This window comes from Thalassophryne amazonica, chromosome 14 (genome assembly GCF_902500255.1).
Source record: "Thalassophryne amazonica chromosome 14, fThaAma1.1, whole genome shotgun sequence".
NCBI lineage: Eukaryota > Metazoa > Chordata > Actinopteri > Batrachoidiformes > Batrachoididae > Thalassophryne > Thalassophryne amazonica.
The window spans coordinates 88,677,521-88,691,956 of record NC_047116.1 but is presented as its reverse complement, the minus strand read 5'-3'; the positions used below and the strand labels follow the sequence as shown (position 1 = coordinate 88,691,956).

Below are 14,436 nucleotides of genomic sequence, written 5' to 3'. Positions count from 1 at the left end.
GTCCACACCATGGAAGTGTTTTCTATGTGATGTCCCTCTGTGCCTGGTGGCTGACAGGAACTGTTTTTTTGAGTACCACCACACCTAACCTGTCAGGACGAGTGACTTTTTTTATTGATTGAAAAAAAAATAAATAAATAAATAAAATTTTGCACATTGGTCAAGTAAACCTCCAAGATCATATTTCAGCTGTGACTTTGCTTATTCATTGGTGTTTAGTGTGTTTTTTCCAATAAAACTTTGTAAGATTTATTTTCTGCATAAATTTTTCCTTTGTATTTTTTGTTCTATAAGTTTTTCTACCTTCATGGAAATAGAACAAAGTGTGTATTTTATGAAAATTCAGTTTGTCCTGAAAAAAAGGGTATATCCTACTTGATTGTGGCTCATACGTTGTTGTTATAACAGCATAATAAAAAAAGTCCAGGTGAGAGAAATGGCCAAAAAAGGTCTTAGACCCAGGAGGGTTAAAATGAATAACTAAACAAAAACTCTGGTGGAGTATGAGAGAACTACAGCAGTTCAATGTTCAAATAAGATATGGACACAAAATGGTTGTAGACAATCGAGAAGCATTGTGCCTGTCAGGATCATATGGTGAACCTTTATTTTTATATTGTAATCATCCAATGTATGTAATAATCCAATGGTCCATCAGTGCGGATGCCAGTTTCAAAACTAAATTATACATAAATGTTACAAGCTGCTCAAATAAAAGTTCTTCATAAATTCATTTATTATTTAGTCAAAGCCACAGGCCTGTCTTGCACAAGATGAGACTCTTGTCAGGGTTTTTTCATGCAATTTTGGAATGCTCCTTCAGTGGACAAAGACCAAAAACAATATGAGCTAGGACTGCAAGCAGTCATATACGGGCCTTCGTTCGGCGCGACCGCCTACCCAGGGCAGTGTGTTCTCATGACCAGATGTGGGCATATGCGTACAGGGGCAACCACTCATCCCACAGTTCAAATTTCAAGCAAATCACACAATGCATGAAGGAGTTATGATATGTTGATGGTTCATCCACTAGGGGGCGCTCAGTGTAGAAACAGAGGGGCCAGGTGTGTTGAGGGGCCAACCGTCATCATACATGTGAAGTTTCAAGTCAATCAGGCAAAGAATGAAGGAGTTATCATGACTTGATGTTCTATGGCGAAGGGTCAAAATGGTGGCACCACAGTGGCCACACCCTTCAACATAGAGAAAAGCTTTCGATAACTTTTGGTTAATATCATCTGTGGATGCTGTTAAATACATTTGAAGTGCATTGGACAAAATCCCTAGGAGGAGTTTGTTCAAATACGACATGTGGAAATCACGCCAAAATGAGAACAAAATTCAAAATGGCTGACTTCCTGTTTGGAGTAGACCCATGGTGCAAGAGACTTTTGTACGTCTATGCAAGTCACACATGTGTACCAATTTTCATCTCCCTACTCCAAAAAAAAAAAACCCTATGGGGATGGGTTTTTGAAAGTTTCAAGGGGGTGCTATTGAGGCATTTTGCACCGCCCATGGGCGATGCCCCTATGAATTGTAAGAGGTTGTCGTGCTCGACCTGTGTATCAATTTTCATGATGATGTGACAAAATTAAAGCCGCAATTTCATGGCGAATGGGCAATATTCGGCACGCCGCCACACGGACGCCATTACTCGTAACTTCACGGCGTTCATCGCCTACGTTCACCAATTTGCTCTGCATGTTTTAGAAGTGGAATGAAGTTGATTGGGTTAAGTATGTAACATCAGGAGCTCTTAAAGTAAAAATAGGACATTTCCCACCACCACTGGGGGGCGCTATGGCGGAGGTGGGAACATAAGATATGTAGACGTTCAGGGCGGAGCCCTCATCATGTCCAGCAAGTTTGAAGGATCTACGATGAAGTATGTGGGCGTGACAGCCATTCGAAGAGCAGGGGTGATGGCCAAGTGGTTAATGCGCTTGGTTTCAGTTCAGAAGGTTCCGGGTTCAAATCCCACCCCTGCCACATTTCTCCATGTAATGTGGAGTTGCGTTCAGGAAGGGCATCCGGCGTAAAACTTGTGCCAATTCAACATGCAGATCCACCTTGGATTTCCTGTGGCAACCCCAAGTGCAAACAAGGGAGCAGCCGAAGGGACTTACTAGAAATGGTGAACTTTAAAAACAAAATGGCTGCCCTATGAATCTGAAATTTTGTGGGCGGGGCCTCTTAGATAGTGCAATTCATATAACAAAAGTTGGTACAGTGAACAACTTCAGGATAAATATGTAAATAAACACACACACACACGCACATATATATATATATATGTGCGTGTGTGTGTGTGTGTGTGCGCGCACGCATGTGTATACACACACAGTCATTGCTGTAGTAGGCGTGTTCCAGTAAAATAGATGGTTGAAAGAGAGCCTGTTTCACGAGTTGTCACTTTCATTGTAGTATTCAATACTGATAATTTATCTTAACAGATACCAAAAGTGAAAAGAAAGACGATTGCTAAAGGCAGCAGCAGAGCTGCCATCCAGACAGCTACAGAAAGACAAAAATGAAGAGGAATTCAAACAGATGTAATGAAATGAACCCTCCAAAGAATTATGAATTATACCCCACCTTCAGATGAATCAGTTGATGTAAGTGCCGTCAACATTCATACATCCCCTGTCCCTCTCCTTTTGCGTCTTTCTTTTTTGACATTTTCTATTTGTATTATTTATTTGAGTGCAAATTACAATATAAGATAAGGTAATCTGTCTTCATGTTTCTGCAATCAAACTAAAAACTGATTTCTCCACAGCTTGTTGCATGAGCCCAGGAGGGTCAAATTTGCTTCTGTAGTCACTCTTGTGACTACTTCTCCCACAAGGAGTTTGTCTTCACTCACAACGATACAGGGGAGTCTGAAGAGACCATCAAGGATGGAACTTGGGTCCTTGTACACTATGATGGAGAGCTCTATCCTGGCACTATAACACAGGCATGTTCAAGACCTCTCAGAGCATAAAACATAGCAGGGAGGTCAAAATATTAAATATTCAGGAAATATTCTTTTGTAAGTTCAGATGCAGGTTCATACAGGGATGTGATGCCAAAGGTCAGAGTCATGAGCACTTCATAATTCTTAATGAAAGTATGCTGGACAGCATCTTACACTTAGTGCTGTTGATGGTCATTATTTTGCTTTTTTCTTCAGATTGTCAGCGGTCAGTATAAAGTTGATACCATGAGCTGTGTAGGTGACAGATTTCTACTTCCCCTCTGTACAATTCCCTAGCGAAAAGATTTGATGATACAACCCCTGGCAAAAATTATGGAATCAACGGCCTCGGAGGATGTTCATTCAGTTCTTTAATTTTGTAGAAAAAAAGCAGATCACAGACATGAAACAAAACTAAAGTCATTTCAAATGGCAACTTTCTGGCTTTAAGAAACACTATAAGAAATCAGGAAAACAAATTGTGGCAGTCAGTAACGGTTACTTTTTTAGACCAAGCAGAGGGAAAAAAATGTGGAATCACTCAATTCTGAGGAAAAAAATTATGGAATCATGAAAAACAAAAGAACGCTCCAACACATCACTAGTATTTTGTTGCACCACCTCTGGCTTTTATAACAGCTTGCAGTCTCTGAGGCGTGGACTTAATGAGTGACAAACAGTACTCTTCATCAATCTGGCTCCAACTTTCTCTGATTGCTGTTGCCAGATCAGCTTTGCAGGTTGGAGCCTTGTCATGGACCATTTTCTTCAAGTTCCACCAAAGATTTTCAATTGGATTAAGATCCGGACTATTTGCAGGCCATGACATTGACCCTACGTGTCTTTTTTGCAAGGAATGTTTTCACAGTTGTTGCTCTATGGCAAGATGCATTATCATCTTGAAAAATGATTTCATCATCCACAAACATCCTTTCAATTGATGGGATAAGAAAAGTATCCAAAATATCAACGTAAACTTGTGCATTTACTGATGATGTAATGACAGCCATCTCCCCAGTGCCTTTACCTGACATGCAGCCCCATATCATCAATGATTGTGGAAATTTACATGTTCTCTTCAGGCAGTCATCTTTATAAATCTCATTGGAATGGCACCAAACAAAAGTTCCAGCATCATCACCTTGCCCAATGCAGATTCGAGATTCATCACTGAATATGACTTTCATCCAGTCATCCACAGTCCACGATTGCTTTTCCTTAGCCCATTGTAACCTTGTTTTTTTCTGTTTAGGTGTTAATGATGGCTTTCGTTTAGCTTTTCTGTATGTAAATCCCATTTCCTTTAGGCGGTTTCTTACAGTTCGGTCACAGACGTTGACTCCAGTTTCCTCCCATTCATTCCTCATTTGTTTTGTTGTGCATTTTCGATTTTTGAGACATATTGCTTTAAGTTTTCTGTCTTGACGCTTTGATGTCTTTCTTGGTCTACCAGTATGTTTGCCTTTAACAACCTTCCCATGTTGTTTGTATTTGGTCCAGAGTTTAGACACAGCTGACTGTGAACAACCAACATCTTTTACAACATTGCGTGATGATTTACCCTCTTTTAAGAGTTTGATAATCCTCTCCTTTGTTTCAATTGACATCTCTCATGTTGGAGCCATGATTCATGTCAGTCCACTTGGTGCAACAGCTCTCCAAGGTGTGATCACTCCTTTTTAGATGCAGACAAACGAGCAGATCTGATTTGATGCAGGTGTTAGTTTTGGGGATGAAAATTTACAGGGTGATTCCATAATTTATTCCTCAGAATTGAGTGAGCCCATATTTTTTTTCTCCCTCTGCTTGGTCTAAAAAAGTAACCGTTACTGACTGCCACAATTATTTTTCCTGATTTCTTATAGTGTTTCTTAAAGCCAGAAAGTTGCCATTTGAAATGACTTTAGTTTTGTGTCATGTCTGTGATCTCTTTTTTTCTACAAAATTAAACAACTGAATGAACATCCTCCGAGGCCGGTGATTCCATAATTATTGCCAGGGGTTGTATATGGAAGACAACATAGAAATAATTTCTGAACCACTGCCTGCAACATCCTGTGCCAGCTACTTCAGTGTGGTACCAGAGATCTGGGCCAGCTACAGAAAAAAAAAAAAAAATTAGAATTTTGATTTGACAGTGCTAAGTACTAATCAAATACTCATTGATTTTTGGCTGTCCTCTACTCAATCAGATGTTTGTACTTCACGTAATAAGTTTGTTATATTACCCCTTACAGTCTTCTTGCACACCCTAATAATTACCATAGTTTGTCGTACATCAGATGTTTTGTAACCAAAGCACTTCCACACTGATGCCTCTCCTGTCTTGAAAGTCACCCATCCATTGTGGAGTCGGGAGCTATGTTACTTACATCTATACTTGTTAAGAAAAGTCTGAAGTTGTCTTGAAAGAACTGTATTGTTCATGAATTCATAAATTGGAGTTTTCATTTTTGTTATGAGTAAGTGTTCTCTTTAATCTCTAAGTGTTCACTACCGAAACCTGATTATTCATCACCGGTATGCTTTGTTCATTACCGCAATGTGTGACATTTCATGATTTATTGAAATTATATGAATAAATTATCTTTAATATTTAATTGATTAATAATATATGTCACAGCGTTCATGCTGTACTAGAACTGTTTTTTCAATGCAGTCCTTTAAAACAAAATCAATATGAAAATTAATGTGAAAAACCATTGAAATATTACGATGATGAAATAATTGTTTACATAAAAATGTTTGTATGTGTTAATAATAAAAAAATGCAGGTGATACTTACTACCTTTAAGAATATTTATATGTTTGCCATCAATAAAAAGTAAAAAAATATAATTTTGATGTGTCATATTGCTAATAAAATATGTGTTACGGTAATGAAATTTTTTCCTCCCAGTGTCTCTAAAAATGTCTAAAAATACCTCAAAAATGTGCACGTTGATTATAAATTCAAATTTAATACTGAAATTAGATCATATTTAATATAAAGGTGGAAAAGCATCATGTGTGTAATGGTTTCTGATTTTTGCTATGAGTTGTACCACCTTCATGAGAATCACCCGCCTGCTGTTTCTATTTCTGAATGATTGATATAAATGAAGTCTAAGAAATATTTCTCCCTCTGAGGTTTCTTCCTCAGAGGGAGTTTTTTCCTTACCACTGCTGCTCTGGGGGTTGGTAATGTTGGACCTTACTTGTGTGAAGCGCCTTGAGGCAACTCCATTGTGATTTGACGCTATATAAATGAAATAACATTGAAATTGAAATATTCAGTGAGTTGGAAATGTTCATGTATTCATCCTCTGACATTTCTCAAGAAAACTGGCTGTAAAAATTATTAATTAATTCTTACGTTTAGAATAAACTGCCCTGTCCCAACCTTTTTTCTTGGAAAATGCTTAAATGTAGGAATGGATATATATTAACAAAAAATTAATAAAAATAAAGCTGACCACACAAAACATGAAATATGTTGGTTTCATACAGTCTGCAGTTATAGAAATAGACGACAAAGTAAATGTCAGGATCATTACATGTCCACCACCACCACATTTTGAAAAACTGTAAGATCACAGGCCATGCACTATTTATGTTTTGTGTCTTTTAGTGAAGGTTTTATTTTTTATTATTATTTGGATTAAGGCAATAAGTGCCTCCCTGTATTACCACAGATGAACTGTTTCTGTTGCCACATCTTCTGAAATAACACTGCAGAACACTAGCCTAAAACCTAAAAGAAGTAAAAAAAAAAAAAAAAAAAAAAAAAAAAAAAAATATAGGAGCAGTACAGGAGCGGGAGTCATTCTGAATGGGAGTGGGAGTCATTTTACCGGGAGTGGGACGGGACAGGAATTTATTTATTACTCTGGCCCAGGATTGGGACGGGACAGGAGTGAAAAGCTACTCCCTTATCACTCTCTAATTGGCACAGACTACAGCAGGGGTGGCCAACCAGTCGGAGACCAAGAGCCACATTTCTTACTGTGTTACAGCAAAGAGCCACACTGGCACACGAACATGGGCACACAAACATTACCCATCCTTCAGCGCACGCACGCACACACATCTCTGCTCAGTCAGATTAATTGTAAATACCCCTACAATAGTAAGACCACAGGCCAGCAACATCATACACATGGGCACACACCCCCAACCATCTCTTCCTCTCCCTCACTCTCTCTCACACACACACAGGCTCAGCCAGATTGATGTCACTCCAACATGATACCAAATAACAAAATGCCCCACACCAACATGATAATGACATATTTACTACAGTACCAAGACCACAGGCCAGTCATTTTTCAATAATCAATATAGCGTGCACTTACTATGCATGTTGCTTAGTGGGACTTCTGGCATTCCTTCCCTTGAACAATCCTCCTCAAATCTGGCTCGTACTCTGTTGCTGCCACTCGAAGCAATTCTTTCACATGGGTGTCAGTCATAACAGAGCGGTGTTTTGATTTGACGTATTTCATGGTAGAAAATAGACTCACAGATGTACGTTGAGCCAAACATTGACAGTATTTTAAGTGTAGCCCTTTTGACCTTGGGGTATTTTTCCATTGGCACACTTTTCCAGAACTCAGTGGTCCCTTCCCTTAAAGCAGGTTTCAGTTGGTCCTCCTCAGCGAGATCAATCATCTCCAACTCAGCGGCTGCCTCATCTGCGACTAGAGGGGCTTTCAAACAGTCCGTATCCGCATTAAATGGGTCGACGAGGAACGTGATCTGTGGCCTTTTCAGTTGTAAATCGCGGAACCGGATCACAAAGGTTTTGTGCAGGTTTTCAACCAGAGTTGCATATTTGGCTCCTTGCTTATTCAGGGTGGCACTGGTGACTTGCCCGCTAACTTTTAGCAAAGTGGAGAAATGCGTTAAATCTCCCTTTTGAATATGCGCCTTGAACAGCTTCAGTTTGTTGACAAACGCAAACACACTTTGCACCAGATCAGGCAGCACTTTCATTTTACCCTGCAGGGTAAGGTTCAGTCTATCCAAGTGGCCCAACATGTCGACCAAAAAGGCCAAATCCAAAATCCATTTGGGGTCCGAGAGCTGGGGATAGTCCTTGTTCTTCTCTTCCACGAAGAGTTTCACAGCATCCAAAAGTTCAAAGAAGCGAGAGAGTACCTTTCCCCTTGACAGCCACCTCATGGTGCAGTGTAGTGGCAGGTCACTTGGAAGCACTTCGTCCAAGTCAGCGATGAAATTCTTGAATTGCCTGTGATTAAGAGCATGTGTACGGATGTAGTTGACGATTTCCATCACAGGTTTCATGATGTTGTCTAAATTCAACGATTTAGACACGAGTTGCTCCCTGTGGATGATGCAGTGGAAATTCCAAAAGTCGGGAAATGTTTCATCGGCTTTGCACAGCCCCACGAGCCCGTTTACAGATCCGATCATGGATGGTGCGCCATCCGTGGCTATTGCGGTTAGCTTCTGTAGGGGCAGATTTGCTTTCTCAAATGCAGCCATCATTGTTTCTTTCACATCTATGCCACGGGTTCGGTCTTTCAGTGGCACAATATCCGGGAGTTCTTCTTTGATCACACACTCCTTTGACATAAAGCGTGCAAATATTGCCAACTGAGGCTTGTCTTGTATGTCACAACTCTCATCCAATGCAACACTGAAATACTCGCATGCTTGAAGGTCAGAGTGCAACTGTGATTCAATAACTGTGTTAATGTCTGATATTCTGTGTTCAACAGTGTGGCGGGATAGTTGGAGGTCTGATGCCATGCGTTTTAGTTTGTCGTTTTCAGGAGACAAGATTTCAACAGCGTCACTTATGCATTTTTAACAAACTCTCCTGTTTTTCCACATATAATGCTGTATAATTTAAGGAAGGATAAATGAAAAAAGTACCAACACACAAATCTGCTGCCATCTACCAGGATGAAATGAACGAGATGGGGGAATGTGATCCAAAACACACAAACACGCCAAAGAACGCTCAATTGTTTCAGAAAATTAAAATAAAGCTGCTACAATGGCTTAGCCAATCACCTGACTTGAATCCAATAGAAAATATCTGAAAAGAACTAAAGATCAGTGTTCACAGATGAGGTTCAAAGAACCTTCAACATTTGAAGACTGTTTATATGGAAGAATGGGACAAAAATCACACCTGAGCAATACATGACTAGTTTCTTCATACAGGAGGCATCTTGAAGCTTCATTACCAACAAAGGCATTTGTCTGAAGTATTAAATAAATTTCAGTAAGCGTGTTCAAACGTTTTCCCCGTGTCATTACATTTTATTACACATAACTTAATTGCTGTACTCATTTGTTTTGGTTTCCTCTGCATGTAGGGATTACTTGGGTTGTTACCGACATCTGGTGAATATCTGGTCTGTTCAATACTTATTTTACTTGCTATACAGCAAATACCCACCTAAAGCTCCACTCATGAATAAAAGATGCTGTTGAGATCTCAATTACATTATTAATAGGAATCAGTTGCCAAAAATATAATTGGTATTACTCACTGGGAGACAATGGTGGGCCAGAGAGGATCTCATCATCTCCATTCAGATGTTTTTGGAAGTCATCAAGAGTCATCCAATCTAGGTTGAGGTCCATTCCAAGACTCAGAGTGGCCTGGCCCTTCTCTGCACAATACACACAGCAGAGCGAAATACATCACAATTTACAAGAATAAAACATGCATATCAGAAATTGTCAGGTCTTACTGAACTTTTCCATGAAACCGCTGTGTGACCATGATATTCTTCGGTTACAAAGACCACACAGGATGATTGATTCGATGAGAAAGAGAAGTTGCCCTATTAATCTTTCATTTTAACATAATCAGCCGTTCTCTTACCATTGACTTGATGTGTGTAATCAGCTGGTTCAGTCGCAATGAAATTTGCAATTTGTTGGCCCTTCATGCTACATGGTTTAAGATCATTAATTCAAAAACTTGAGAAGGTGAGAGCACTGAGGAGCTGCAGCCAGGTTCTGTTTTCCTCTTGTGCAGCGCAGCAGGTGTGCGCTCTGATTTCTCTTCTAGTTTATATGTCTTCCTGTGACCACGGAACTGCAGCCGGTGTTCACGCACACCTGCGAACTGTCCGTTAAGTGGACGCAGAGATGTCCTCCGTGAGGAGTTATACTGGATGTGGACATGTCCTGTTACTGCCAATCGGTCTGTGAGCAGGACTTAATTGACTTTATTTAACACAATCGTGAGAGAACTTGAGGAGGTAAGAGCGATGAGCTGCAGTCAGGCTGTAATGAGCATTTTTTTTCTTTTGAGCTGCATTTACACATACGACGGCAAGTCACGAATGCCACAAAGTATACATTCTTGGCTGCTGATCACGAATGTGATGATTCGGGGGAGAGGCATCAGGTGTCCTCAGGAATTGCTGCAACCTGTTACCATGCATTATGCATGATACTTGGATACCCCCCCGGAAATCTCACCACCCCACCCCTAAAATGCAACATTCCAACATTACATCCTTGATAAGGCCCAATCAGGATAGCACAACGTAAAAGTATATATTTCATGGATGTTTTATGCCCCAGATGAAACACAGTTTGATTGATGGTGAACAATATTGATATTCATTCTGTATGTATCTACAGATATCTACAATGGTAATATTTCCCATTCTGAAGTATCTTTAAATCGCCTTCCAAATATATACTCTCCAATTTTATAGACTTGATATTGTCTCGGCTCTCATTTATGTTTTGAATGACCGTTTCAAAAAATTGCTCCGTATTAGCAGCAGGAGCCATCTTGGTTGTTTAGAACAGTTACTCTTTGGCATTCCTCAGAGTCATCTCATAAAGACCTCCCCATAGCTAAATGGTTGTGATTAGCCTGGCCCGTTTTCAGCCAAGAGAAAACTGCTGTGAAAAGAACCCTTTCACAAACTGAATTCATTCATGAAATGAATTATGGGCCTGGCTTACCAGGCTATACAAATATTACTGACACATAATTATTAGGGGTCCAAGCCAGATGGGGCTGGGAGCAGTGCAACTAAGTGTTGACTATGAATTAATGCCATAAAAACAAAAGATAAAATCTGCCTTTAAGAAGCAAAATGTTTGCACAAAACTGTATGAAATTACAACGTGGAAAACACAAGGACCATAATTTTCATTTTGTAGCAAAGAAGGACAAGTTCTAAAGTATCAAGCAGAGCTACATAAGGAAATACTGTATGAATAAGTCAGTGAAAAGAAATTTGACCAGCATACCAGACTTCTCAGAAGCCTCAAGTGGGTCCTGCAAATCCTGAATGTCGTCACATGCCATAAACAGTCTGGGCTCACTGTCTTCTCTCCTCTTTCTCCTATCATCTGTTGGAGTTCTCCTCTCCCAGCTGGACCGCTGTGCCTCCTCTGATCTCTCCCGCCGCTCCCGCAAATCCTCTCCAGACCTCGACTTTGGAGTGGATTCCTCTCCTTCCTTTTCATCACTGTCCAGGCTAAAGCCATAACTCTGGCCAGGTCTGGAGACTAGGACAGGGCAGAAAAGCAACCACATTTCTCAGAAGACATGTTACAAAAGTCTCCATCACGGACTGCAACACACACCGTTCAGCTCGGATATTTTTTTTAAACCACAGATTAAAAAAAAAAAAAAAAAAATACTACTTTGCTTTCCAGTTTTAAAAAGAAATGAATGAGCAATGAAAGCAAGAAACTTTTGCCTGTGGTCCCACGTGAAAAATTAAAACATGTCCAATGATTTACAAATATTTTAAAATAAAATACTTAATTTTTTGGTTAAATTGCAATATGAAGATCTGTGTGAAGATCTGGAGGTGGTTCCCAGGCACTGGTCAGTATAGAGCCCTAGAGCCCACTGCTCTAGGGCTCTATATTGTTTCTCGAAACTCAATAAGATCCATATCACTGAACATCTAATACTTAATACTTGTATCACGATACTGATATACATTTATGTGCTTAACACTGCCAATACATTTTATATAAATGCATGCAGAAATTGTAGATCTAGCGCTGCTATATCCACAATTTCTCCAAGGGGATTAAAGTATGATAAGGAGCAGTTGCTGGTTCTTGCATTCAATCAAGTAATATATACAATTCTGAAATGTATCACTGCATGTAATGAGTAGTTTTACCTTTTTGTACTTTAAATATATTTTGAGAGTAATACTTTTGTTGAAACCTCTTCAAAATGGGACTTTTACTTTGTTAGTCAGCTGCTACACACTGCTGTCCAGTTGGTGGCAGCAATACATTGGTTTGCTAATCATCACTGAAATCACAGTAAGATGACCACACAAATATGGTAACTTCTGCAGTTGCTGCCATTCATTAACAAAGATCAAAGTGTTTGGTCTCATGGGTAACTGCAGTGGAAAGTGTAACTTGTGTTAACTGCTTCAAGCAATATTCTCACAATGCCTTGTTGTTGAATACAGCGGTTGTCTTTTGAACATGCACAAAACAACTTCTCTGTGCACTGCTTACCATCTAATTGTTTGGTCCGCTCAGTCTTCTCAGGCTCTAATTTCTGGGCTGGCGACTCTCTGGTTGGCTTGGGAATCTTTTCAAATTTTCCTAACAGCTAGCAACAGAAATACAAAATTTTGATTAAATTTAAGATATACCACATGAAACAAGAATATCAGGCATGGGGACAAAAAATAAAAAATAAAACAAGCCAAAGACATTTTGTTTGTCCACCGTGTTAAGGGCCTTTCACACCAAGTGCACAAACGTGGCATGCATCATTCTAAAACCCATTATTTTCAATGAGAGGCGTCACGCAAACTCCGCGTTACAATGCGACACACAAAAACCAAGCTTGTGCAACGTTCTGCCAGGATTGTGCACCGCCGATTGACGCCAAACTGATCGCAGTCACGTGTCTAATAGAAAGGAGGCATCAGGCCAAAACATGGAAGATGACAGAGTGCAGAAATGGGTGTCAGGGGAACATCAGTACTGTGAATTTATATACTGCAGTTTACTAAAGGAAATTCTTAGATTTTTTTTTTTTTTACCCCAACATTAATTTCTGATTGCTGTACATTTTGAAGCTAACAAATGTTTCTTACATTAGAGAGATGTGGTGGTCCAGTAGTTAAGCACTGGGCTTGAGACCAGATATATAAATACGGTCCATTTACCATTTTAGAAAATTTGTAATTAAAATAGCTTTAAAAAAAAAAAAAAAAAAAAGGCCATAACTTATGTTGTTTCAGATTAGGGCTACCACGATGAGTCATGACTACATCAACAATTGAAACAGTTGACAACTAATTTAGCAGTCGACGAGTCGTTTATTTTATTTAAGTCTTTGTTTTTCTCTCAATTCATAGTTTTAGGCAACGAGCTGTCCTGCCATCATTTGGATGTTAATATTTTCAAAAAGACGGGAGATTAAAACGGTGACCGTTTTGTTCAAAGCTGTCTAAAATGCGCAGTTTACCGAAGGAACTGTCTGTGTGTGTGTGTGTGTGTGTGTGTGTGCGTGCGCACGTGCAGTCAACTGGCTGCAGACTGCGAGGGAGGGAGGGAGATTCTGGAGGCACAAGACATTACATTCTGCCGAGAACCATCAGTGCATGTGAGACGAGTGCGGCGCAGAGAGAGAGAGGTTTTTAACCTGAGTGAACATGTTAAAAAAACAAAACCGTGGAGCTGCCTTTACTTCTCTTTGCACTTTCTCTACCTGTGCGGTTCTGATGGCACCGTCTTGTTCACACCATGTCTGCATCGTATACTGAATTTATGAGATCATGAGATGAAATAAACTGTTAAATATCCTTAAAACATTCATAAAAATGAGAATATATAAATGAACTGAGCAAAAATTACGCATACATGGGTAAAAAAAAAAATCCTGATGTGGAAAAGCTGTGCAGTGACGTTCAGAGGCACAGATCACATAAAGGGTGACTCCATATGTGTCGTACGGGACATTCAGAGATTCATTTCCAGCCTGGTCAGACAGTGTTTGAGCAAGTACCTACATTTGGGTGCAGATTGGTTGTGATACCACTGGGCAATGTTGCCTTTGGCATACTTTTGATCAGAAATGTTTTTGGGGAAAACAGGAAAAGTTGTACGGGACGCAGAAAACCGGTAAAATTCTTTCTAGCAAATTCAACACAAAAAGTCTGTGAGTTGAATGGAGACAGATTCATGTCACCATGCTGGAAATGTTCCCTAGAGTCTTAAAATAAGCCAAATGAAACCTTTTTTCATATAAGACCAATTTTTATTAAATGCAGAGACTTTACAAAAGTACAAGGCAGTGTGTTGTACGGGACGCTCTGAAAAATGATACAGTTTATGTCAGTTAAGGTTGTTACAGCATATGCTGTAGAATATCTAAGTGACTGATTTTGTGCTTGATAAATTATCTTATTACCATGTGTGGAGGAAACCTGAGGTTGTGTGTCGTACGGGACAAACAACTTAACATGTAAGTTACAAGGCTACAAATACCTCAA

At 39.6% G+C, this 14,436-nt stretch overlaps 1 protein-coding gene across 1 annotated transcript in view; it reads right to left on the bottom strand.

The window, feature by feature from the left end:
- The window catches only part of mphosph8 (M-phase phosphoprotein 8), a 109,688-nt gene that overhangs the window by 68,896 nt on the left and 26,356 nt on the right, over positions 1-14,436 (bottom strand). The window contains exons 4-6 of the mRNA XM_034187269.1: positions 12,446-12,542; positions 11,201-11,461; positions 9,469-9,591 (exon numbers count right to left, since the gene is read on the bottom strand). Of these exons, the coding sequence (XP_034043160.1) occupies positions 9,469-9,591; positions 11,201-11,461; positions 12,446-12,542 (481 nt within the window). The remainder of the gene's footprint in view (positions 1-9,468; positions 9,592-11,200; positions 11,462-12,445; positions 12,543-14,436) is intronic.